The 25,506-nt window shown below is 48.5% G+C and overlaps 1 protein-coding gene across 2 annotated transcripts; it reads right to left on the bottom strand.

Moving 5' to 3' along the window:
- Positions 1–1,651: 1,651 nt before the first annotated feature.
- SLC2A11 (solute carrier family 2 member 11) lies at positions 1,652–25,246 on the bottom strand. 2 transcript variants are annotated; one of them, XM_088659906.1, is made up of 12 exons: positions 25,056–25,246; positions 17,272–17,370; positions 15,836–15,996; positions 14,253–14,377; positions 12,958–13,087; positions 11,675–11,823; positions 10,863–11,050; positions 10,113–10,223; positions 8,177–8,278; positions 7,495–7,570; positions 6,810–6,937; positions 1,652–6,081 (listed from the first exon to the last, which is right to left on the bottom strand). In XM_088659906.1, the coding sequence occupies exons 1-12, from the start codon at positions 25,125–25,127 to the stop codon at positions 5,881–5,883; spliced, it is 1,542 nt and encodes a 513-aa protein (XP_088516032.1). In that variant the 5' UTR covers positions 25,128–25,246; the 3' UTR covers positions 1,652–5,880. The 2 variants fall into 2 exon arrangements, with proteins under 2 accessions (XP_088516032.1, XP_034954425.3); XM_035098534.3 differs by lacking the exon at positions 25,056–25,246 and adding an exon at positions 21,876–22,132.
- Between the last annotated feature and the right edge of the window lie 260 nt (positions 25,247–25,506).

Below are 25,506 nucleotides of genomic sequence, written 5' to 3'. Positions count from 1 at the left end.
AAAAACACCAGGCAGGCCCCACAAATAACCCAGAGATGCATTTTAAATAAAAGGACACATTCTACTCAGGTAAAAACATGCTGATTCCCGGAACATCGGCGGAATTCCGGAACATCACTACCGGCCAGGTGAGGGAGGGGGCCAACCAGTAGCATGCAGTGAATTTTTTTCATAGGGGAGCAGTTAGGGCCAGAGGTGCCACTTTGTAAAGGAGAATGGTGTTTGTGTGTGAAATCGCACGTGTAAGGTTGCCACCTCCTGACATCGCATGTATGAGCATCCTGCCTCCCTCCCTAAGCCTGGCAGAAGCCTGGAGGTTTAATACTCTAATTTACCAGGAACATTTAGGAAACTAGCCTAGTCCCCCTAGTCCACTGACCACAAGTTACTGGAACCCACTTATTTGCCAATAATAATAATAATAATAATAATAATAATAATAATAATAATAATTTATTACTTACTTGTACCCTGCCCATCTGGCCAGGCCTCCCCAGCTCCCAAAAAATACTAAAAACACAATAAAACCTCAAACATTAAAAACTTCCCTAAACCGGACTGCTTTCAGATGTCTTCTGAAAGTCAGATACAGTAGTTGTTTATTTCCTTGACATCTGATGGGAGGGCGTTCCACAGGGCAGGCGCCACCACCGAGAAGGCCCTCTGCCTGGTTCCCTGTAACCTCACTTCTCGCAGTGAGGGAACCTCCAGAAGGCTCTCAGAGCTGAATGATGGGGGTGGAGACGCTCCTTCAGGTATACTGGCACAGAGCAGCTTCCTTTCTTATACTAAGGAATGACTATGGGGATAACTATGGTCCTCGCCTGCCCAATTCACCAATGGGACCCTCCATTAGATTTTAACCCTTGGTAGAACCAAGAATTAGAAGGGCTTCATGGACCATACAGCCTAACCCCTGACCCCAAAGAACTCACAACAATAATATCCCAGCTGACACAAAACAAGCCGTTGGAGAGAGCAGATCCCTTTCACGTTCTGTCCAGAGAGATAGTAATCAATTACCCAAACTGGTAATCCATTATCTAGAGCAGGCAATGACTAAACCTGGACTTCCCTCCATCTGCCTGCAATGCTAAATTAAACAATTACATGTCAACTGTCTATGCCAATAAGAGGTGGGAGTTTATATGGGGTCAAGATTAATAGAGGAATCGGTAGATGGGAAAACAGGATCCATCGAAAGCCCAAGGAAACCTCTCTGTTGGCTGCTGGAAATCAGGAGTCCGACAGCATCTGGCTCCCCATCCCATGCTCCTTTGGCATGTTGGGGGCCACATGGGACACCAAGCCACTGACCCACTATATGCTTCCTGTATACAGTTGTACCTTGGAAGTCGAACGGAATCCGTTTTGGAAGTCCGTTCGACTTCCAAAACGTTTGGAAACCAAAGCACGGCTTGTGTTTGGCAGCCAATCGGAAGCCCCGTTGGACGTTCAGCTTCCAAAAATAGTTCGCAAACCAGAACACTCACTTCTGGATTTGCGGCGTTTGGGAGCCAAAACGTTCGAGAACTAAGCTGTTCAAAAACCAAGGTACGACTGTATATACTGTCATTAACCAGCATTAGAAAAAAGGTTTTCTCCTATTTTCTTAAAATCTTCACAGGCATAGAAGATACATCAGTCCATGTTGCTCATTCCAAAGAAAGAATTTTATTTATATATTTTTTCCATAAAATTATTTCATGCCCTTGTCTTGCTAGGATTTCATTATTTCCTTCACACACATAATGAAACCAACACTTTTTCATGTTTGTGTTTCGCAAAAGCTCTAATCTCTACAGTGTTTATTGCTGCTTCTGTGATTTTTCTTTGGCGTGGCCCCGTAAGCAGAGCAGGTTCGGGAAAGGCAGCTGCCTTGCTAAGGATGCAGCAAACATGCAGACGAGGATGCCCTGTGGCAGGAAAAGGCGTTCGATAAGACAATGAGCCTCCACTTGGTGTGCAAAGATAGCTGTCTCCCATCATTCCAACAAACCCCACTCCCACCTGGATCCTGAAATTCGGGATCGGAGCCATCAGTAGGAGAGGGGGGCGATGAAAGCAGTCCAAGCTCAGTCAGTAGAGCATGAAACTCTTTATCATAGGGTTGTGGGTTCAAGTCCCACATTGGGCAAAAGATTCATGAATTACGGGGGGGGGGGGTTGGACCAGACGACCCTTGTGGTCCCTTCCAACTTTACAGTTCTATGATTCCATGGCCCACAAGGCACTTTCTCAGAGAATTCTGAGGCAGGGAGCCATGATTACCACCCCCACCCTCCCCTGGCCTTGTTTGGAGCAGTTTCTCCCCACCTCCAGCCCTACTGGTGCACGGTGGTGGGTACCTTACTGTGGTAGGATCTCTGAAGCTACCTCAGTAATGCTTGAATCCAATGGGATCCAATGGGAATAGGGACCGTTCCGGCATTTCAGACTATAATGTGCATTGTACAGTCAGTAGCTCATAAGGAAACCAAGCCTTATGAGGAACGGTTGAAGGAGTTGGGTATGTTGGAGCCTGGAAAAGACGAGACTAAGAGGAGATATGATTTTGTTGTTGTTGTTGTTTAGTCGTTTAGTCGTGTCCGACTCTTCGTGACCCCATGGACCATAGCACGCCAGGCACTCCTGTCTTGCACTGCCTCCCACAGTTTGGTCAAACTCATGTTCGTAGCTTCGAGAACACTGTCCAACCATCTTGTCCTCTGTCGTCCCCTTCTCCTAGTGCCCTCAATCTTTCCCAACATCAGGGTCTTTTCCAAGGATTCTTCTCTTCTCATGAGGTGGCCAAAGTATTGGAGCCTCAGCTTCAGGATCTGTCCTTCCAGGGAACACTCAGGGCTGATTTCCTTAAGAATGGATAGGTTTGATCTTCTAGCAGTCCATGGGACTCTCAAGAGTCTCCTCCAGCACCATAATTCAAAAGCATCAATTCTTCGGCGATCAGCCTTCTTTATGGTCCAGCTCTCACTTCCATACATCACTACTGGGAAAACCATAGCTTTAACTATACCGCCCTTTGTCGGCAAGGTGATGTCTCTGCTTTTTAAGATGCTGTCTAGGTTTGTCATTGCTTTTCTCCCAAGAAGCAGGCGTCTTTTAATTTCGTGACTGCTGTCACCATCTGCATATATATATGATCTGCATATATATAAGATAGCCATCTTCAAATATCTCAAGGGCTGTCACATGGAAGAGGGAACAAGCCTGTTTTCTCCTGCTCTGGAGGGTAGGACTCAAACCAATGGCTTCACGTTGCAAGAAAGGAGATTCCGAGTAAACATTTGGAAAAACTTTCTGACTGTAAGAGCTGTTGGGCAGTGGAACAGACTTCCACGAGAGGTGGTGGACTCTCCTTCCTTGGAGGTTTTTAAGCAGAGGTTGGATGACCATCTGTCATGGATGCTTTAGCTGAGATTCTTGCATTGCAGGGGGGTTGGACTGAATGACTGCTGTGATCTCTTGCAACTCCTACCATTCTGTGATTCTAACTACCATGTTTCTCCGAAAATAAGACATAGTCTTATATTTATTTTTCCTCAAAAAACCACCCTATGGCTTATTTTCAGGTGATGTCTTATTTTTTTCCTCCTCCTGCCACGGCCGGCATTGCTGCTGTGCCTATCACTATGTCTTATTTTCAGGGTATGGCTTATATTCATTGAAATACTTAAAAATCCTGCTATGGCTTATTTTATGGCTACGTCTTACATTTTTGGAGAAACAGGGTATATGATTGTCCTGACATGGGACTTGTCGAATGAAAATGCTGCAGCCTTTGAAAGGCGGGACAAGATTTTAACGCCTGCTGGGAAACAGCAGAAGGAGCAGTAAAAGAGCGAGAGCCAAAGGGGGGGGGGGGAGAAGAAACACTGGCCGCATGACCACCCCGAGAAGAAGCTGGAGAAAGAAAGAGATCATGTTGTCACCGTCATGGCAGCTAAAAGAGGAACATCTCCGCTCAGTCCGCCAGTCTTTAAAGCACATCGTCAAGAAAACTAACAGCTACAGAGATACAGGTGAAACTCGGAAAGTTAGAATATCATCGAAAAGCGCATTTATTTCAGTAATGCAACTTAAAAGGTGAAACCAGTATATGAGAGAGATGCATGACATGCAAAGCAAGATATGTCAAGCCTTTATTTGTTGTCATTGTAATTATTTGTTATTAGGCGAGTCAATTATAAATGGAATGTAATTAAAGAAATTTAACAGCGATGCTTATTTTTGTATTATAGTAACTGTTTTATTACTGTGGAATGTCCAAAAGCAAGCATTTGTAGAAATTAAAAGAAAAAATAATAATAAGTTGCATTACTGAAATAAATGCACTTTTCGATGATATTCTAATTTTCCGTGTTTCACCTGTACATCTAGGTTCTTCTGGTTCTCTCTTTCTGTCTTTGGCGATCACTCGTATCCGAGTAATAAGATTGTCTTCCATAAACACAGTTTTAACAATGGGTCCGTAAGTGACTGTGGAGGCCAATTCTGGATCCACACGTCCTTCCACAGTGGGGACATTGGTTTCCGGGCGGGAGTTGATCACGGTGTGGATTTGCCAAGCGTGCCTTCCTCTTAGCACGTTTCTCCCTTGCGTCCTGAGATCGAGTCTCTTCAAAGCCCATGGCACCTTTGGTAAAGGCTGTTCTCCAACTGGAGCTCAGTGCAATTGTGGGACTGACATCAAAATCAAAAGTCGAGGAATCATCAAAGGTCGTTTTGTACCAATAAATGAGAGAAAAGGTTGGGTGGCTCGTATATAAAAACCCAACAAATCTAGCAATGAAAGGAAAGGAAATCTGAAGGCAGAGGAGGCACAAGCAAGAGTTATTTGAGGTAGTTACTGCTCTGAGTGAATTGAGGAGGAGAAATTATTCTAAGTGGCCACATGGGAGCACTACAGGCACGGCTACCGCTCAGAGAACTTGAGGACGCAGTTAAAGCAAGATAGGCCTGTCCAACCAGCGGGAGGATCCAGCCCATGTAACATCTATCAGGGCACAACAGGGAAATTTCTAGAAAGAGAAAATAAAGTAGCTCCCCCCCCCAGTCCCTTGGCAAAGCTCGGGGGTGGGGTGGGGGGCACTGGCAAAGTAGCTCAAGCAAACTCAAAGGAGGGAAATCTGCCACGATCGCTTAAAAAATAATCCAGCGCACGGTGGAAGTTCTTTCAAGGTTCCGTATTAATTCACTTTTTAAACTCTGAGTGAAGTAGCCAGGACTTTTCTCAGAAGGATCTCTATCAGGGATTGTGGAATAGTTTCTATATTTTAACACACTTTCCATCAAAAAAAAGATGCCCCAACCATGTTAACCCATGTTAAAAAGGCAACCCATTCATAGGTCGGGGTGTGTGTGGGCGGGTTGTAGGTTTCTCCTAAACAAAACTTCTCAATACATTCGGTTATCAACACATTTGAGCATCGATTAAAGCGCAGGTGGGTTTTCCTTCCTCGCGAATCAATTTCACGTTTAGAAAATGGTCCCCAAAGCAACACCCTGGAATAGTGCATTGCTCCCCCTAACTGACCAAGCCTGGCAGCTGATGGTCAGAAACGACATTTTAGGGTTCAAATTCCGGACTCCGGGCATTATTTCTTATACAATGTAAAAAGCTGTTCTAAAACTGAAAACCCACTAAAAATCTTGGGAGCGGACATTTCCATACAGGACCTTTTACGCACAAATCAGTGTTTGAGAAACAGAGGAAAGGTTCCATGCCAATCACCCCCCACTCTAAGCTGCCTTTTACCCCGTACTGGGAATTTGGGGTGTGCGGGTGTGTGTGTGTGTGGAGGGATAGATCTGCCTGGTGGCACAAAGCCAACTCCCCCCCCCCCTGTGTCCCTATCGTTCTCCTCCATCCTTTGGGGGCTACAACATGGTGGACTTTGTTTCCTCGGAAAGTCTCCTGGACTCCTCATGAGTCTGCGCTTTGAAGTTCCGCTTGTTGAATTCCGCCGAGATTTCCAGAAAGGATTTCCCTTTTGTCTCGGGGAGGAAGAAAGCGACATAGAGGGCAGCAGAGACGCAGACGATGAAGAAGGGGACGTAGCAGTAATGGCCAAGGCCTTCCTGAGGGGAGAGAGAAGAACAGGCCTTCAGTTTGTCCGTGATGCACACAGAGCGAGCCCCGTACTCAAACTTTTCTGAACAGTCCCCTCTGGTGCTCCTCACATTGCTCTGGGGCTCCCTCCCACCCAAAGTAGCTGCTCCCACCAAAGCAAGGATAGCTGCTTAAGGATTCGCTTTTGGGGTCCTGATGGCCACCAACTTAAAGGTAAAGGGACCCCTGACCATTAGGTCCAGTCGTGACCGACTCTGGGGTTGCGCGCTCATCTCGCATTATTGGCCGAGGGAGCCGGCGTATAGCTTCCAGGTCATGTGGCCAGCATGACAAAGCCGCTTCTGGCGAACCAAAGCAGCACACGGAAACGCCGTTTACCTTCCCGCTGTAGCGGTTCCTATTTATCTACTTGCATTTTGACGTGCTTTCGAACTGCTAGGTTGGCAGGAGCTGGAACCAAGCAACGGGAGCTCACCCCGTCACAGGGATTCGAACCACCGACCTTCTCATCAGCAAGCCCTAGGCTCAGTGGTTTAACCACAGCGCCACCTGGGTCCCTTATTATGTATATAAAATGGTTTCGACAAATTCATGGAGGAGGAGGCTGTCAAATCCGCTTAGTAGGATTGCAATGCAGAGTGGTGGCTTCAAATGGGTCTCTCCCACTTCCTATCCTGCCCCAACAGCATTGACCCATGGTTCAACCCAGCATGACAGTCGGACGGAGTTCGCTTACCACAAGGAAAGGAAACACCATGCCCACCAGGAACAAGTTGGCCCACAGCAGAGCACCACAGATCATGCAGGCAGCCGGGCGAGATACCTGGTCGAAAATCTCCATGGGCATAATCACCGTCACGCCAGCTAGGCAAATCAAACATATTTTTCATCACTTTCTCTCTGGGTCAAAATGCAACCCCAGGACACTAACACCTATCCAGATTGTGCGGGTGTGTTAATGGCGAGAGGCTTTAAACCAGGCTTCCTCAAACTCAGCCCTCCAGATGTTTTTGGCCTACAACTCCCATGATCCCTAGCTAGCAGGACCAGTGGTCAGGGGTGATGGGAATTGTAGTCTCAAAACATGTGGAGGGCCGAGTTTGAGCAAGCCTGCTTTAAAGAAATAAATCTCCACCGGGAGGGTGTTGAGCAGAACAGAGTGGAGGGAAATGAGGCTCCTCCAATATCACCTGCTCGATTTCTGCTGCACCCGCCTTCTCTTTGGAATGTCTCCATAGCAATTGCTTTAGGCATCAAGGTGAGAATCTCCATCGGCAAGCATCTAGTCCTCATGGATGCCAAAGCTTCCAAACAAAACACCCACGTCATGTTGCGTGCCTGCTCATGTTTCAGGTTGGATGTGAGCGCCCCAAGGGACAGCACAGCTTTCCAGGGAGGGAGTCCGCTCCGTTCTGACTCACCTGGACCAATTCCAAAGCTCAGGATGTAGGCAAAGATGCAGGACATGCTAAGGTAAGGCATCCAGCTGTATTGATCCTGCAAGTCCAAGGAGGCAAAGGCAAAGGGGAAACTGTGTGGGAAATTGCAGTCAAAATCTAACAATGCATATTCTTGCTAGTTCATAAGCAAAGAACCACAGAGCTGTATTGCTGATAGGCGAAGACTCAGACCATAGAGATGTACCGTAATTGGTAGAGAGGGTTCTGTGTGATGTCATTTCCCCTCCTCTCCTGGGAGGGCTATGTAATTTCCTGTTTCTCTCCAACCCTCTCTTTCTTTGACCAGCCATGCCTGAGACTGTTTCTACTGTAAATGTAAGTATTTTACCTGCACAATTTTACTGCTTTTCTGTATGAGAACCAGTGCAAGACTATGAGTAAGTAAATCCTATTTTAAGCTTACTTCCACAGTCGGTTGTCTGATTTCTTTGTTAAGCGGGGCAAATGAGAAGGGGGAGCCAGCTAGCTTCATAGCTGGGCGTAATTAAAAGAAGACTTCACAGCCTATTCTGACATACTTCAATTTTTCTCCCAAGTGTGGAACTTTTTATTATTAACATTTTATTTAGAGGGATAAATTGTGATTAATATATCCTCTCCTATCCATTAAAACCCATTGCCCCTCTTTCAAGAGCTCAGTTACCTGCAGAGACAGGGCCACCATGAAGACAATGGCCCACACAGACATGAGACTGTATCCGCCCATCACCAGCTTCCTTCGCCCGACATGCTCAATGATCAGATTCTGGAGCAAAGCAACACAGGAAAGTTTCAGCCAGGAGGACTCTCACGCCAAGCCTGCCCCAAAGCAACAGGGAGTTGGACTCATGGCAGGTCTAATTATTATTAGTAGTATTATTGAGTTTATATACCGCCCTGTACCAGGAGGTCTCAGGGCGGTTCACAGAAACTCCAGCGGGTGCAGAATGCTGCAGCGAGGCTCCTTACGGGGTCCCGCCCGCGGGATCACATTCATCCAGTGCTTCACCAGCTGCACTGGCTCCCGGTGGAGTACAGGATCAGGTTTAAGGTGCTGGTTTTGACCTTTAAAGCCCTATGCAGCTTGGGACCCTCGTACCTATGGGACCGCCTCTCCTGGTATGCCCCGCGGAGGACCTTAAGGTCCACAAACAACAATATTCTGGAGATCCCGGGCCATAAGGTGACTAGATTGTCCTCAACTAGGGACAGGGCCTTTTCGGTATTGGCCCCAACTTGGTGGAACGCTCTTTCACAGGAGACCAGGGCCCTGCGGGATTTGTCATCTTTCCATAGGGCCTGCAAGACAGAGCTGTTACGCCTGGCCTTTGGGTTGGATTCAGGCTGACCCCTGTGTTTTCCTCCCTCATGGTTTGGATTTATGGACTACTTAAAATGAGGCTGCATTTTAAATTTTAATATTTTATTTTAACCTGTATTTTAATTAATTGTTTTCTTTTCTTTTATGTCTTATTGTAATTTTATTGGTGTTAGCCGCCCTGAGCCTGGTTTTGACTGGGGAGGGCGGGGTATAAATAAAAATTTATTATTATTATTAAAAGATCACAACATACATGATCAGAATAAAAACAACAACCTAATAACACCCCTCCCCAGAAAAGAGCCACATTTTAAAAGGGTATAGGATGTCAAACAGATCAACCAAAGGCCTGGTTAAAAAGGAACGTTTTTGCTTGGCGCCTAAAGGTATGTAATGAAGGGGCCAGGCGAACGCTCCTGGGGAGAGCATTCCACAGACAGGGAGCCACTGCAGAGAAGCCCGTTCTCATGTTGCCACCCTCCGGACCTCTCAAGGAGGCGGCACACAAAGGAGGGCCTCAGAAGATGATCTCAGGGTCCGGGTAGATTGATATGGAAAGAGGTGGTCCTTGAGGAATTGAGGTCCTGAGCCGTTTAAGGCTTTATAGGTCAAAACTAGCACTTTGAATTGGGCCTGGAAACTCATTGGTAGCCAGTGCAGTCAGACCAGGCTCAGACTCAAATCCTGGTTAACACTCTTCATTGTAAGAAATAAAAGGAGGGAGGGCAGGCCATTTGATGGCTCTGAAGGCAGACCCTGCACCCCCCCACGAGCACCCCTGCTTTCTGCTAGCAGGATGGAGTCAAAGTTCTTACCTTTGTCTGTCCTGAGTTTCACAACTAGCTATGCACAAGAGAGTCACATTACTGTATCTCTCCCTCTTTCCATTCCCCCCATACCACGTGAAACTTACGCAGTTCCTTCGTGTCCCTCTTCTCAGCCTTGTCTCTAAAAAGTGCTGCAGCCTTTAATCACTCCACCCCCTTCATCACCCTGGCTGCCCTTTTCTGAACATTTCCCAGCTCAACAGTACCCATTTTGAGGTGAGGCAAACAGAGCTGGGCGTGAGAGAGAAGGCAGACTCCCACCCCTGTCCGGAAGCTCCACCTCCCCCAGAAATGGCTCCCCACTTCATCACTCAGAGACACACACACCCCTCACAAAGCAAAAGGTCCATGCGCTCTCCGTCACTGCCTATCGGACAACCCAGTATTTTTTTCGGGTGGGGGGCGCAGCAGAAGGAAGCGGGTTGCTGCCGAAGGGCAGCAGAGATTCTCACACAAGTCATGGCGGTGATCAGCTCGCAGCTGCCCGTGCCGATTATGCTGTACTGGATCTTGTCGTAAGGGATCCCGGCCTCTTGGAAAACGTTGGAGGCGTAGGAGTACATCTGGGGAACACAAACGGAGATGGAGGAAGGATGAATGAATGAAGAGCTGCAGGGCTCTGGTTTCGCTGCAGACACACGCAGGAAGGAGGGGAAGAAGGGACAGCGGGTGGTGGTATGGGTGAGCATATTTTTGCAAGAACAGTTTGCACCTCTCCAAAGAGCACCTCCTGTTCTTACACAACCCCCAGACCTGTGCTGTGTTGGTCAAGGACAGCCAAATCCCCAAAGAGACCAGCCTGGCTCATAACGCCTTTGACAAGCCCACCAGAAGGGTCTCTCTCTTCTTCTGGAGCCTGGCACATTTGGGTAGCTCCTGCCTGGCCCCAACCGAAGACCTGAACTGGCACCCCCCCACACACCAGTGGCATAGCGTAGGTTGCCAGTGCCCGGGGCCACGTGGAGGAAAACAGTTGGAGTATGCATGCACATTCGGGTGTCTGCCTCGCCCAGGAGATCTCAGCTGCAGAGATGAGTTCCATTGTCTGGAGAGGTCACTTCCTGGTTGAAATGTTGCATCCCTAACAATTTTGCACCCGGGGCAACCGCCTCTGTAGCCCCCCATGCTACGCCACTGCCGCCAACCCTGCCAATACACAAGCTGATCCCCCCACCTTCTCCTCCCTGCCCCCAACCACTCACAGAGTCGTTGCCACAGAGCTGCATGGCGCTGGTGAGGAAGATGACGGTGATGAGCTGCCACCGTACGGCTGGATCCCTGAAGAGCTCCCAGGGGGCCTTGGCTGTCATCCCTTGGAGGGCCGCCTGCTCGGCCAGCAGCTCCTTCATCTCCCCGCCCAGGTCGTCGCTGCCCCGCAGCTTCTGCAAAGCTGGAAGAAGCAAGAGAGGCAACATCAGGGCTACAAGCATGAAGATGGAGCGGTCAAACTCCAGGAGATGCTCAGAGTTTTATTAGGGATTCCAAACATACTCTGAGGACTTGTTGAGCTCCTGGAGCTTGGAGTGAGCTTGAAAGCAAATTAGGAAGGCAACCCACAAACGGCATGCGATAGCAGGGGTACGGGAAACCGCTCAAGGTGCTCTTGTTGTGAATCTACCGTACTTTCCCCTACAAGAGGAACCATGCACCATCCCCTATGGATCTTCCTTTAAACCAGGGTTTCCCAGACTTAGGTCTCCAGCTGCTTTTGGACTACAACTCCCATCATCCCTAGCTAGCAGGACAAGTGGTCATGGGTGATGGGTGCTGTAGTCCAAAATTAGATGGAGGCCCAAGTTTGGGAAACCTTGCCTTAAACATACACACGAGTAGTGATTATTTATGCAGGGTGAAGCCTGCCCTTTTGGATCAAGGCCAGGCCAGACTGGAACCCAGAGCCTTTGGAATGGAAGCAACCGAGGAACTCAACGCAACAGGAGAACCAGAAGGCAGTTTTGTCTTGAGCTGTATTTTTTTTTTTAAAGAAGCAATGAGAAGCACTGAGCACACGCACCACAGATGCAAGATTCCTCATCTCCTCGGTCGATCAATAGGTACCGGGGGCTTTCTGGGGCCCAGGGCAGCAAGACCAGCTGGATTAGAGCAGGCACTGCGTTGCTGGCCAGGAGGAGAGGCCAGTTTTCCTCTGCTCCTAAAATTTCTCTGCATTAAAAATACAGGTTACAGGTAGGTAGCCGTGTTGGTCTGGGTCGAAGTAAAATAAAAAAATTCCTTCAGTAGCACCTTAAAGACCAACTAAGTTTTTATTTTGGTATGAGCTTTCGTGTGCATGCACACTTCTTCAGATACAGTGAAATAGGAGTCCCCAGGCACTTATGTAGAGAAGGGGTGGGGAGGGGGTGGGGATGGGGAGGGGAGGGGGGATCACTCAGAAGGGTGGTGGAAGTGGGTGATTGACTGACTGATAGCTGTTGATGACCGAAAACGACTGCAAATGGTTTTGCATGAAAAAGCAAGGGTTGAGATGGCTGAAGATCGCTTATCATGTATAATGAGATAAGAATCCGATATCTCTGTTCAAACCAGGTCCCTCCATGGTTTTGAGCTTGGTGATAAGTTGTAATTCAGCAACTTCTGAATTACTGGAATAATAGACTGGAAAGAGAAGTTGCTGAATTACAACTTATCACTAGTGCTACTGAAGGAATTTTTTATATTAAAAATACAGAATTGTGTGAGCAGAACCTTTCTGAGCCGGCAGTTTGGGCCTCGCCGAGTCAAATGTGCGTATTTACTTTTTTCTGTTTATGTCTGTTTGTCACTTTTCGCACACAGAACAGTGGCCCAGAAGCAACTGAACACATTAAAACCCCATACAAAGAAATAATAAAATGCAAGAGCTGCAGCTCAGAGGAAGAAGGCCCAAATTTCCATCCCGAATGGCATGTCCAGGTAGGGTTTGAGAGAGACTCTCTGCCTGAAACCCTGGAAAGTGGCTGCCAGTCCGTGGAGACAATGCTGAGCTAGATGGAGCAAGGGTCAGACTCAGCAGAAAGCAGCGCCTTATATTCCTAATACTAGCCCTTCCCCAGCTTCTTTCTCTGTGCCCTAGGAAGGGCATCAGCATCCAAGGAGTTTTCTGGGCAAAGATGCTGCTGCAGATCATTAGGGGACCAAGTAGCCGGGATTGCTGTGCTTGGAGTAAACCCTTTGCTGCAAGAGATGCAGAGGTTTGCTGTGGCCTTGCTGATTTCTTTCTTCTTTTTTAGGGGGGTGGAAAGAGGATGGTACCCGGCCCCCCTAACAGCTTCCCCAGGATGCCCCTTGAAGCCTCACCTCAGTCCAACCACCTGTCCCATCACCAACCCCAGGGCTGTGAAGGATGCAGACGTCAGGGCCACGGCTCCACGGAGCTCTTTTGGGGCGCTTTCTCCCAGGTACATGGGCTGGATGTTCATCCCCACGCCTGGCCAGGAGGAGAGACAAACAAGGATCTCAGGCTCAGGAATGTGACAGTGCTCCAATCTATAGTTCTTCATCCCCACTCCCCGCCACAGAGAGACTCCAGGCTGGCTGGGACTTGCTCAGATGACATTTATTTATACCTGCAGAAACCACAGTAGTTTTCTCCAAGTTCTAAGCTTTGCCCAAACTCGCCTGTCATCTCCTCCCCACCAGCCTCGCATCTCGTCCTAATGTTTCCCCCTCTCGTGTGCCTAAACTATCAACTTTGTTTATTGCTCTAGGAATGTTCGAAGGTGAGGGAGCCACTTGCCTCCCAGCCCCCTGCTTGCTTTCCTTACATTCAGCCAATTAATCATGCCCCTTCCGCCGTCTCTGCTCCAGGCTAAACATAACCAACTCCTTCAACTGTTCCTCATAAGGTCTGGTTTCCAGACCCTTGATCATCTTGGTAGCCCCTCGGCTACACACCTTCCCACTTGTCAATACCCTTCTTAAATGGTGGTATCCAGAACGGGACACGGTACTCCACGTGTGGTTTGACCAAGGCAGAATAGAGCGGGACTATTACTTCCCTGGATCTGGACACTATACTTCTGTTGATGCAGCCTAGAATAGCATTTGCTTTTTCCCCTGCTGCACCACACTGTTGACTCACGTTAAGCTGGTGGTCTACTAAGACCCCTAGATCGTGCACGGCTGTGTAGCCAGCTGTCCCCCATCCTATATTTGTGCCTCTGGTTATTCTTTGCTAAGTGTCCCTATTGAAATTAATTTTGTTACTTTTGGCCCAGTTCTCCAATCTGTTTTCAGGTAATATCGAATCCCAATTCTGTCTTCTGCGGCATGAGCTGCCCTTCCCAGTTTGGCGCCATCTGCAAATTTGATAAGCATCCCCTCAATTCCTTAATCCAAGTCATTTATTATGATGTTGAAAAACGCCAGGCCTAGGACAGAATCCCGCAGCACCCCAGTTGGCCCTGTTTCTCGGGATGACAAAGAACCGTCCGAGAAGGATCTTCTGACATGGATCCCTTGCCTGAAGACTTAAGGGGTGCCTGATTATCCTTCAGTTGGTTAGATGCTTGCCAGATTCGCACACAGTTCCCATTTTCAGTGGTGTGGCCTGCAGGGAACCTTGAAACTCACCCGCTCTCCTCCTTACCTACCAGAATTGATTCCTGCAAGAAATCTGCTCAGCAAGATCATTTCAAAGGATTTGGCCATTTGGCTGAATCCCACCAACACCGCAGCCAAGACCACAAACAAATTGTTCAGCAGCAAAGATTTCTTCCTTCGGAGAAAGAAAGAGGGATAAAAGGACTCAGGCATTATGAGGATGCACATCGCACCCCTGTGTGCTTCCCCCCTCGTGCGCCGGTTTTGGCACAGTGACTTTCCTTGGTCAACACCGAGTTCCGATGCCCCCTGCCTTGGCCAACCCTAACAGCCCCTTCTCCCTTCAGGATCACTGCCAAGGCCCAGGGAAGCGGCTCCTGGCCCTTCCCTTCCCTTGCTCATAAAGCCAGCTGCACCCACATGCACCCCACCCCCACCCCCCAGCAGGAGGAAAATCTTCCTGGAACGCCCAGCTCTTCCCAGGGAGATGAATGTCAGTCTTGGCAGGAGGAGATAATGAGGGTGGGAATGGTTCTTGGACTTTGGGTGAACTCCACAGCTACCGTCCAAAGCAAGCAGAGGCAGCCTCAGTGAGTGGGCTTTACTGGGACCAGCACCTAGATATCTCACCTGGGCTTTGCCAATACCCCCCCCCCCAAAAAAGCAACAACAACAACCCAGGTCACTTGGAATCAGGTTAGGTTGATTGGAACAGGATTCGTTTCAGTTTCATATCAAGTTGTAACTGGTTTAATTAAATGGACCCAGGTGGCGCTGTGGTTAAACCACTGAGCCTAGGGCTTGCTGATCAGAAGGTCGGCAGTTCGAATCCCTGTGACGGGGTGAGCTCCCGTTGCTTGGTCCCAGCTCCTGCCAACCTAGCAGTTCGAAAGCACGTCAAAGTGCAAGTAGATAAATAGGTACCGCTACAGCGGGAAGGTAAACGGCGTTTCCATGTGCTGCTCTGGTTTGCCAGAAGCGGCTTTGTCATGCTGGCCACATGACCTGGAAGCTATACGCCGGCTCCCTCGGCCAATAATGCGAGATGAGCGCGCAACCCCAGAGTCGGTCATGACTGGACCTAATGGTCAGGGGTCCCTTTACCTTTTAACTGATAAATTGAGGCACTGAGATGCTGGCAGTAAAAAGTTCAACGTCTAAAACATAGGCTGCGTGAGTTCTGCAATAGCCACCCCCACCCCTCCACCAGTGCCACCAAGCTATGGCCAAGGGTTCCACTCTCTTGGGTGCCCCCCAAAAAATTTAAAGGAAAAAACAAAACCTGGATGTACATTTCCAAAATTCTTAATTGTATTTCAGTTCAACAATTACTTTGATAAAATATGTATTTTGTTAAGTACAAATGGCTTTAGATACCCATTAGGTCCATAAATTACCATATAGCATATATTCAACACAAAAAGGTGACAATTTGTTGTTGTTGACAAAGGACAGCTGGACATATGAAGGGCCCCATTACCTTCAGTAGCTTAGGGCCTCATCAAACCTAAATCCGGCCCTGCCCTCCACCAACAGATTGAAACAGGGCCAGGTCCCCCATGGGACATCAGCAGCTGAAAACGGTTGCGAGTCTTAGCCCACTGAAGCAGAAATCGACAAGGTGCCTCCTCACCTTCCCAGCTTAATGGCCATGGGGCCCGCGAGGAGGGCTCCCACGAGCCCCCCCAAAGGATAGATGGAGACCACAAAGGACCAGATCAGGGTGATCACCTTCCCGTCCAGAGGGCTGCCCGTCCGCTCCAGCCACGTCTCATTTGTGAAGCTCTGTATGTACTGCAATGTGCAAAGGCTGAAGTCACGTTGGGAGAAAACAGACTACGGTCTTTCTACAGGTGCTGCATGCAACATATCATTTTTACAAGGACCTAATGTGGTGAGTATTGGACGGGGAGGAGAGACCTCCAGGTTCAAACCCCACTCACGGTCACCTTGCACCAGTTGCTCTCGCTGAGCCTGGTCTACCTCGTAGGGCTGTCGCCGTGGCAAAATCAGGGTGGGGAAGCCACATATGCCGCCCCGAGGAAAGTGAGGATGCAGACCCGGCCAACACACTGCAAAATACTCAGGAGGGGAGGTGTGCAAAACCCACAAGAGCAAAGGAGCCTTCACGAAAAATTACATTCACCCCTAAGGAAAAAAACCCTCTCTCTGTCCAGCTTCTGTCCTGTGTTTCTGTTGACGGCACCCTGAAAGAAAAAATACTGAGAGAGGGGGCCAGCCGTCTCAGTCTATGAAGCCGTGGCAAGTTAACAGGATCACAGGGCAAGTACAGTGGTACATTGGTTCTCAAACAGCTTGGTTCTCAAACGCCGAAAACCCGGAAGTAAGTGTTCCGGTTTTCGAATTTTTTCCGGAAGCCGAACGTCCAATGCGGTTGTTGGCTATTGTTTCCAGGGCGCCTGCACCAATCAGAAGCTGCGCCTTGGTTTTTGAACATTTCAGAAGTCAAACAGACTTCCGGAATCGATTAAGTTTGGCGCTTTTGTTTTTGCTACTTATTTTGCGTTTTTGAGGCTTTTTCGGTTAATTTGTTTTTGTGACTGTGGGGAACCCAGTTCAGCTACTGATTGATTGATTGATTGATTGATTGTGTGACTGCGGAAATGGATAGGAGCCCCCATCCAAAAAATGACTATCATCAGTGCAGGTAAGAAAAAAAATTAGTTTTAATTTTTACCATCTACAATGCTGTCTTATTTATTTTATAGTACAGTACATTGATTATTGCTTTTCATTTTATGGATCAATGGTCTCGTTAGATAGTAAAATGCATGCTAAATTGCTGCTTTAGGTGTTGTTATTAAAAGTCTGGAATGGATGAATCCATTTTGCATTGCTTTCTATGGGAAAGTGCGGCTTGGTTTTGGAGCGGATTTCTGGAACGGATTAAGTTTGAGAATCAAGGTACCACTGTAAATATAACCCCAGGAAACAAAAATACTTCATTGACTGACGTGACGACCTTAGGACCCTCTGAACAGAGATGGCCTGGTCTCTGCTAACAGTCGGGGAAACTGGGGTAAGTGTTGTCAGGTAATAAGGACTTACTGTGGTTGGGGCATTGATGATGGTGAGGTTGTATCCATATTGGAATGTGCCCCCAATTCCAGCAGCACAGACCGTCAGGATCAAGACCCGGCCTTGAAGCTGAGGGAAGACCCAGAAACATTCAGAGAATAAGGACGTTTCTTTCTTTCTTTGGTTTTCAACCAGTAACATTCTGCATGCAACACACAACTGAGGAGCATCAAATAGAATAATATAAATTTCCTAATATAGCAATGATTTATAAAACAATACTGTACATTTCACGGTAGGTTCCTGGTCACTGAAAGTCACCTATGCAACACAGTGGTTCATCTTAGAACATGGTTGTGCTAAGACTCCACTGGCAATAATTACTTCCAAGGTACAAAAGAATACAAAGGAAATTGATCGACAGCAAGGCAAACGCACTGAACTGGTCTGGGGTGATTGAAAGAATATAATACCAAGGGCAGATTTTTCCTTTAATCCTTTATTTTTAATGAGGAATTTAAGATTGTTGGTCAAGTGGCAAATCGGGTAGGATAAGAACATGATTATACTTTATAATCACCCTGAGTGAAGTTTTTGAAATGGATCCAACCCAACGACAGGCAAAAAGTCAGAGAGAAGAAAACATGAGAAGGAATAACAATCAGGGGCGTAGCCGTACACCCCGACTCCCCAAATCAAGTAAAGTAATAAAAATACTTAACTAAAAGTAGAAACTGTAGAAAGATTTTTCTGAGCACTTGGGGTCAAAAGAAAGGAACTTTCTGTTGCTGAGAGATTTCATTCCGAATCTGCTAGAGAGAGCCAAACAAAGGATGGGTGGGTATTCTGCCCCCCTCCCCAACATAAATCCTGGCTACGCCCATGATAACAATGGAAGGCACATCAATGGCATTTGAAGAACAAATATGACTGTGTTTGGGATACTGTGTCATAGAATCATAGAACTGTAGATTTGGAAGGGACCCAAAGGGCCTTTTAGCCACAGATATTGTGGAGTAGGAAAAGGTTGACCAGAATGATCAAGGCGCTGGAGCAACTACCCTGTGAAAAGGGTTGCAACGTTTGTGGCTTTTCAGTTCAGAGAAAAGTAAGAGGCGACATGATAGGAATTTAAAATTATGCCTGACACGGAGAAAGCAGATAGAGCAGGGGTAGGCAACCTGCGGCCCACGGGGGTCGTTTAACCGGCCCACGAGCCGCCCCTGAACCGAACTACTCTCTCGGTGAGTCCCCTCGCGCTGCGCTAAACTGCCACAGCGTGGCGCGGGGACTCGCTTCTGCGGCGCTGAAAATCGTGTCTGCACCGGAAATTATGTCTGCGCAGAAGCCGGAAATTGCACGCGCATTCGCACTCGCTGACAATCCTCCCACAGAGGGATCTCCACTGGAGTGAACTGGCCCAGGCGAGGTAAACCTTGCCAACCCCTGAGATAGAGAAAAGTCTTTCTCCTACTGTGGCCCATGTTTTGTTAGCCCCAAAATGGAAAATGAGCGAAGTCCCAACCAAAGAAGAATGACAAGTTGACAAAATAGGGACAACTTGCAGACTTAACATACAGAATAAGAGAACAAGAAGAACATACATTTAGAGAAGACTGGAAAATGTTTATTGAATATATGGGGGGGATTGTCTACACTTGAAAACGTACACTTGGCAGCATTAAGATCAATTCAATAGTGTAAATAAGTTTTGATGGATGTAATAATGGACCCAGGTGGCGCTGTGGGTTAAACCACAGAGCCTAGGGCTTGCTGATCAGAAGGTCGGCGGTTCGAATCCCTGCAACGGGGTGAGCTCCCGTTGCTCGGTCCCAGCTCCTGCCCACCTAGCAGTTCGAAAGCACATCAAAGTGCAAGTAGATAAATAGGGACCGGTCCGACGGGAAGGTAAACGGTGTTTCTGTGCGCTGCTGTGGTTCGCCAGAAGCAGCTTTGTCATGCTGGCCACATGACACGGAAGCTGTCTGCGGACAAACGCCGGCTCCCTTGGCCTATAGAGCCAGATGAGCGCCGCAACCCCAGAGTTGGACACGACTGGACCTGATGGTCAGGGGCCCTTTAATAATGGAATACTGAATGGTTTAGTTTATATAAAATATGCAGGGATTTATGATATGCAAAATGAACCATGGAAAGAGAAGAAAAGTCATTGATATTTTAAGGATGTAAAATGATCATTCTAAACTGTAAAACAGAAAATCTAATAAAATAATGTGAGAGAGAGAGAGAGAGAGAGAGGTCTTTCTCCTTCTCTTGGAGAAAGAACTCTGAAACATCCAACGAAGCTCAATGTTGGACGTTTCAGGACAAATACAGTAAAAGAAAGACCTTCTTCATGCAGTCTATAGACTGTGGAACTTGCTCCCAAAGGATGCAGTGACTGCCACAAACCTTACATGGCTTTAAAAGAGAATTAGGCAAATCTGTGCGAGGGCTAGCGGTGGCTACTAGTCATAATAGCTCAACTCTGCCTTCATGGTCAGAGCAGTAAATGCTTGCTGGGAATTACAGATGGGCAGAGTTGAGCTCAGGTCCTGCTTGTAACAGTTGGCTTCCCACAGGAATCTGGATTGCCCCCCCCCCCCAAGAATAGGATGCTGGACTAGATGAGTCCCCATTGGCTTGTGATATCCAGCAGGCTGGTTGTTGTTTTTTTTTTACATTTTTTAAAAGTGTTTTCTTCTATCCCAAGATTATGTACCTTAAATCTACAACACGGTACAAATTTTTGAGAGAAATGGAACAAAAGTTGGGCAGGGAATCTTTAATTTGGGACCATTGCAATTCCTCAGCATAAACATAAGATAAAATCGTTCTAAACTGCTTTTACCATTGGGACATGAGACATCACAGAGACTGAATAAAATGTATACCATATGAGATAGTAAATGTTGGGAGTTGTGGGTAACGAAAGGCATACACCCATTAAATTAAAGATTTTGGGAAAAGAGATTAACAATTTCAGATCAGATCAGATTTATTACAGCTATAAGCTCACACAGCATAAAATAAATACCGTACAACAAGACATGCTTGCTTTACAGTCAGTAAAAAAAGAGATACAATCAATACAAATAAATATAAGGTTGAAAATATAGTACTTCAGGTAATATAAGAATAAAAGAAGCCATGTGATAAAAGATTTCAGGATTCATATAACAGTCCATTTCGCCTCTTATAGGACAGAACAGCAGTTAGAAATCTTGCCACTTGCAAGGTTACAAAAGAATCAGTGTCTTGCAGTAATAGGGCGAGGAGAGTCTCTGCTGGAAGTCCAGAGAATTTTTGGATTAATGGACTCAGTAGATTTCTCCTGACAGCACTATACAGGGGGCAAGTAAAAACTATGTGCTGGTGGGATTCTATCGACTGGTTGTTACAGGAACATAATACTGAGACTCGGCCCTTGGAGGGAAAGGTATTGAACCTTGCTTTGATAAACGCAAAGCGGTGGCTGGCAATAAGATTAACAATTTCATTGGTAACTCTTTAAAAAGAGTTTTTAAATCATTATTTTATTTATCCTTTTCAGGTTTATTATACATTTCACTAGTTTTACAATCATCTTAACATTTCAAATCTTGACTTTCTTCCCCCTCTTTCTTCGGTTCCTTAAATTTATTTTTAATATCTTCTACATATCCAAATTAACTTAATTTGCTCATTTATTCATCTACTTTGAATATATAAAACTGCAGGTTATTCCAGCAATCCTGCCAATACGCTTTTTAAGAGTTTTATTGGAACATTTGGTTTTATTGAAACAAATCAAGAATAAGGAATTCATACAGAATTTAATAGTTATTGCCAATATGTTAATTGGCCCAAAAATGGAAAAAACAAACGTGCCAGTAATTAGAAAAGAGTGCTGAGCAAAATTTGGAAGTTAAGTCTTGATGCAGACGCTTCCTGGAGTGATTAGTTAAAGAGATGGTCCAGATAGAAGGGAAAAATTATACATTAATTGAATTTAGAAAAAAAAAGCAGATACAACAACAATATTGGTGGATAACAGCTTTTCTAAGTGGAAGATAAAAATATTTAATCTTTATAATCTTCTGCGATTCATGATATTCTGCAATTATATTTGTTTACAGATTCCTGCATTTGGGCATGTTTCCAAATTTAATTTGTTGAGCGGCCGGTAGCTCCAGCCAGCCTGGCTGGGCAGGGCAAAAAGCATGGAAGGAAACCCCCCCCCCGCTTGTCCCCGGAGCCAGAGCTGCAGGCATGCCGGTTAGAGACGGAAAGACTGCAGGCATGCCGGTTAGAGTCGGAAGAGTCTCCGCTTCACCTGTCGCTGCCACTCGGCCGGGCACGCTGTGCCGGACTCTCCGGTCACCTCCCGGGCCGTGCGGCTGGCGGGGCCACCCAGCGAGCCAAAGGCTCCCTCCCCGCCGCAGGGGACCTGTCCCTGGAGAGATGGGCTGCCGGTCTGGGCAGGAGGCGAGAGGGTCGGGAGGAAGGACCCTTGGAAATATCCGATCGCCGGGGGTTGCTCGCTGTCGCCTCCCCCGCACAGGAGCCCCGGAAGCGTGACGCAGCCCCCGCAGGAGCACCCGCCCCGCCCCCGAGCGGTCCTGGCCAGGTGTGCGAGCGGGGCGGGGCCTCACCTGGCGGCGCGGTGGCTGCTGAGGCTGCGGGGCTCCGTCTGGCATCCTGCTCGACCCGGCTCGGCTTCCCTCCTCGGCTCTCCCGGCAGGTGCCGGCCGGCTAGGAGGAGGGTGGGCGGGGACTCCGCTCTGGGCAGGGCTTCTTGGCTGGAGCTGAGCCCGGAGGCTCATTGCGCAACGGGCGACTCTGAGCCATAGCTGTCAAGCTTTCCCTTTTCTCGCGAGGAAGCCTATTCAGCATAAGGGAATTTCCCTTAAAAAAAGGGAGCATTTGACAGCTATGCTCTGAGCATGTAACAGAGTGCCTCTGGGAGAGAGGCCAGCGGGGCTAGCCTAGTGGGAGCCGGGATCCCTTCGCGGGGGACGGTGTGGCCGGATGGCCTGTAGCCTGGTCCCACCCACTACAGCATCTTTTGGGTCACCCAGCACCTTTTCCTCTGAATCCGACCGAGAGGGTCGTGTGGCCGTGTGGGGAGGGCTGGGTCGGCCACTCGGTCCTTCTGCGACTGAGGATCGCTCCCCAGGTGCCTTTTCCTGAAGCCACCTCCCCCCACCCCCAAGCCAGGCCACCCCAGCCCCAGAAGTGCGACAGCCCCCATTTGGCAGCTCTGGCTTTTGGGGGAGGGGTCCTAAAAGGAACTGCCGAAGCTCAGCAACAGAGCATTTGCTCTGCATGCAGAAGGCCCCCACAGGCAGCATCTCCCGTGGAGAGCTAGTGCTGCTGCCGGCCTGTGTAGACAATACCGCGCTAGATAGACCATGGCATTATGAGTCAGTCTAAGGCAGCTTCCTTTGTCAGCAGCAAGACAATTGCATTTTGATTGTGGTGGGGTGCTGCACAGATCTCTGCTTTTTTTTGGAAGACGGGGATCTGCCAAACTACATCGACTACTGCGATACTTGACAGTTGGGATAGCTCAGTGGGTAGAGCATGAGGCTCTTCATCTCAGGGCCGTGGGTTCAAGTCCCAGTTGGGCAAAAGTTTCCTGCATTGCAAGGGGTTGAACTAGGTGACCCTGGTGGCCCGTTCCAGCTCTACAATTCTGATATTCTATGCTACTCAGCACCTCCAAGCCGGAGGGGGCCACACTTCTCTGCTCGGCCTCCTGCAGGCAACCGGCTCAGCCTCAGACCCTCCCTGTCTCCAAGCAGCTCCGGGGCATCCTCATATCTGACGTTTGGACCTCCCCGTGTTCCTGGACCCAGAAAACCCCTCGATAAACAACCCATTTGCTTCCCGCGCCACGAAGGCGCCCCCAGCCCCCCATCTTATCTCTTGTTGGATTCCCCCTCCAGGAATCGCTGGAAGAAATCAGTGGATCGCGAAAGTGAGAAGCGCCAAGCGGTACCATCTTCTGCAGTGCCTTCATTCTGCTGGAAGTCCAGCCGGCCGAGGAGGAGGCGACTGGGGCTGGGAGGGAAAGTCCTGCAGGGTCGGCCTGGGCTTTTGGCGGCAGGAATGCAGCTATTTAGTCACCCATTACCCCGGGAAGCGAAGAAGCGGCTCATTTACAATGCTTGCTCCGTATTTCTTTATTCATCCCTTCTCATTCGGGGACTGATCATTGCACAGGACACCAAGAACCTCCCAGTCACTCACTGATAGCCAGCTGCATCGCCACTGGGGTGTGACTTCTCCCGCTCCTGTTGACCTTCGCACCTTTCCAGCCTGTGAATTTTACACGTCTGTTTCCTGCGCTGTCTGTTGCACACCATTAAACACGTGAAGTGTAAAAGAGAGGTCTGGTCCACTCTGGCCTGGAGGAGGAGCAGACACTGCCTTCCGAAGCAGATGGGCTGGGCCTGAGTGTTGGAGACTGAGCATCTCTCTCATAAAGATCACTCACACACACAGATACACACACAGATACACACACACACTCCTGGGCTGGGTGAACCTGGAATGATTTCCTACCACTGAGGCTCTAGTTACAGGTAGGTAGCCGTGTTGGTCTGCCATAGTCCAAACAAAATTTTAAAAAATCCTTCCAATAGCACCTTAGAAACCAACTAAGTTTGTCAATGAGCTTTCGTGTGCACGCACACTTCTTCAGATACACTGAAACAGAAGTCACCAGACCCTCATATATAGTGAGAGGGTGGGGAGGGGTATTACTCAGAAGGGTGGTGGGAATGGGTGATTGGCTGATAGGAGTGGTAAACCTGTTGACGACTGTTAAGGACTGCAATTGGTCTTACAGGAAAAAGCAAGGGGTGAGATGGCTAAAAAAGCTTTATCACAAGACAGAGAAACCAGTAGGAGAACACTTCAATCTCCCAGCACATTCTATATCAGATATCAAAGTAGCTGTCTTATTACAAAAGAATTTCAGAAATAGACTGGAAAGAGAAGTTGCTGAATTGCAACTTATTACCAAACTTAAAACCATGGAGAGACCTGGTCTGAACAGAGACATTGGGTTCTTATCTTATTATACTGTACTTATTATATCTTATTATACCTAGAGCCGGCCCTGGGTACGGACCTGCCTTCAGTCTTTGCTGCTCTCGGGAGCCACCTGGTGCGAGAGTTGAGGCCCGCTAGGGTCAGGTTGGAAGAAAGGAGCAGACTGCGGCGGCTGTCCTAAGGGGGTCGGGAGCATCTGCAGGTGGAGGGTTGGCCTGGCCGCTAAAGACCCGGTGGCTGGGGAAAAGCCACCGGGACTGCAGAGCCGCCTCCCTCTTCTGATACTGCTTAGTGCCTCTGGCAGGCAGGATGCGCTCCTTTCCCACATCAACTCTGGGGCGCCTACCTGGGCTTTACATAGGCCTCCCTTTGGGAGGTTGTGCCTCCGCCTGGTGCTGCTGGATGAGGGGTGAGCATCCCAGCATGTGGCCGCCCTTCAGGCCTCCACCCCGCAGCAAATAATCGGAGGCTGCGGATATGCCATACGTTGAAAGCCTACCAGCCGGCCCCTTCTTGGCCCTCTCCGCTCCCTTCCCTTTGAGGGAGGGCAGGATCCAGACAGTGCCAGCAGACAGACGCAGCAGCTGGAGAGCCGGATCGCCTCCCCCGGGAACCCTCTGGGGGCCATATCCCAATGGCGGGCGGGGTTGGATGGGAAGTGGGCTGCACTGCCTGCACACTTTACATTTGAAGCAAGCCTTCCTCCCCACAAAAAAGCTCCTGGGAACTGATCACCCCTTACAGAACTACAATTCCCAGCACCCTGTACAAACCATAGTTCTCAGAATTCTTTGGCACCTAAGCCACGTGCTTTGCATGTCTAGCGTGTGCGCGCAGCATTCCATTCCTCCAGCGAAATTCCGAGAGTTTCTCCATTAGAGGTTAGGCCCGGAAATCTCCTATCCGTTCCATGAAACGCCTCTTCCACTTTATGTCTCCGTGGCCCTACGGAGAGGCAGCCATAGCAACGGATGAGTCTAGCAAATAGACGCCTCCTTGCTGATTGGCCGATCGTCCGCCGGCCACGGACACGTGGCTTTTTCTTTCCCCGACACAACAACACAACTCGCGCAATGCCATTGGCTTCAAAACCTGTCACTCCTTACTTGCCCTGCCCCGCTCCATAGAGAGTGGCATCCCTCCAGCCCTTTCCTGGTTGGTGCGCCTGTGAGTGCTCCTGAGTGGCTGCGCTCTGTTTCCGCCACGCCCCTGCGCCCTCTCCCC

Source organism: Zootoca vivipara, chromosome 16 (assembly GCF_965207765.1).
Source record: "Zootoca vivipara chromosome 16, rZooViv2.hap1.1, whole genome shotgun sequence".
Taxonomy (NCBI): Eukaryota; Metazoa; Chordata; class Lepidosauria; order Squamata; family Lacertidae; genus Zootoca; species Zootoca vivipara.
This window is presented reverse-complemented; position numbering and strand designations above follow the sequence as displayed.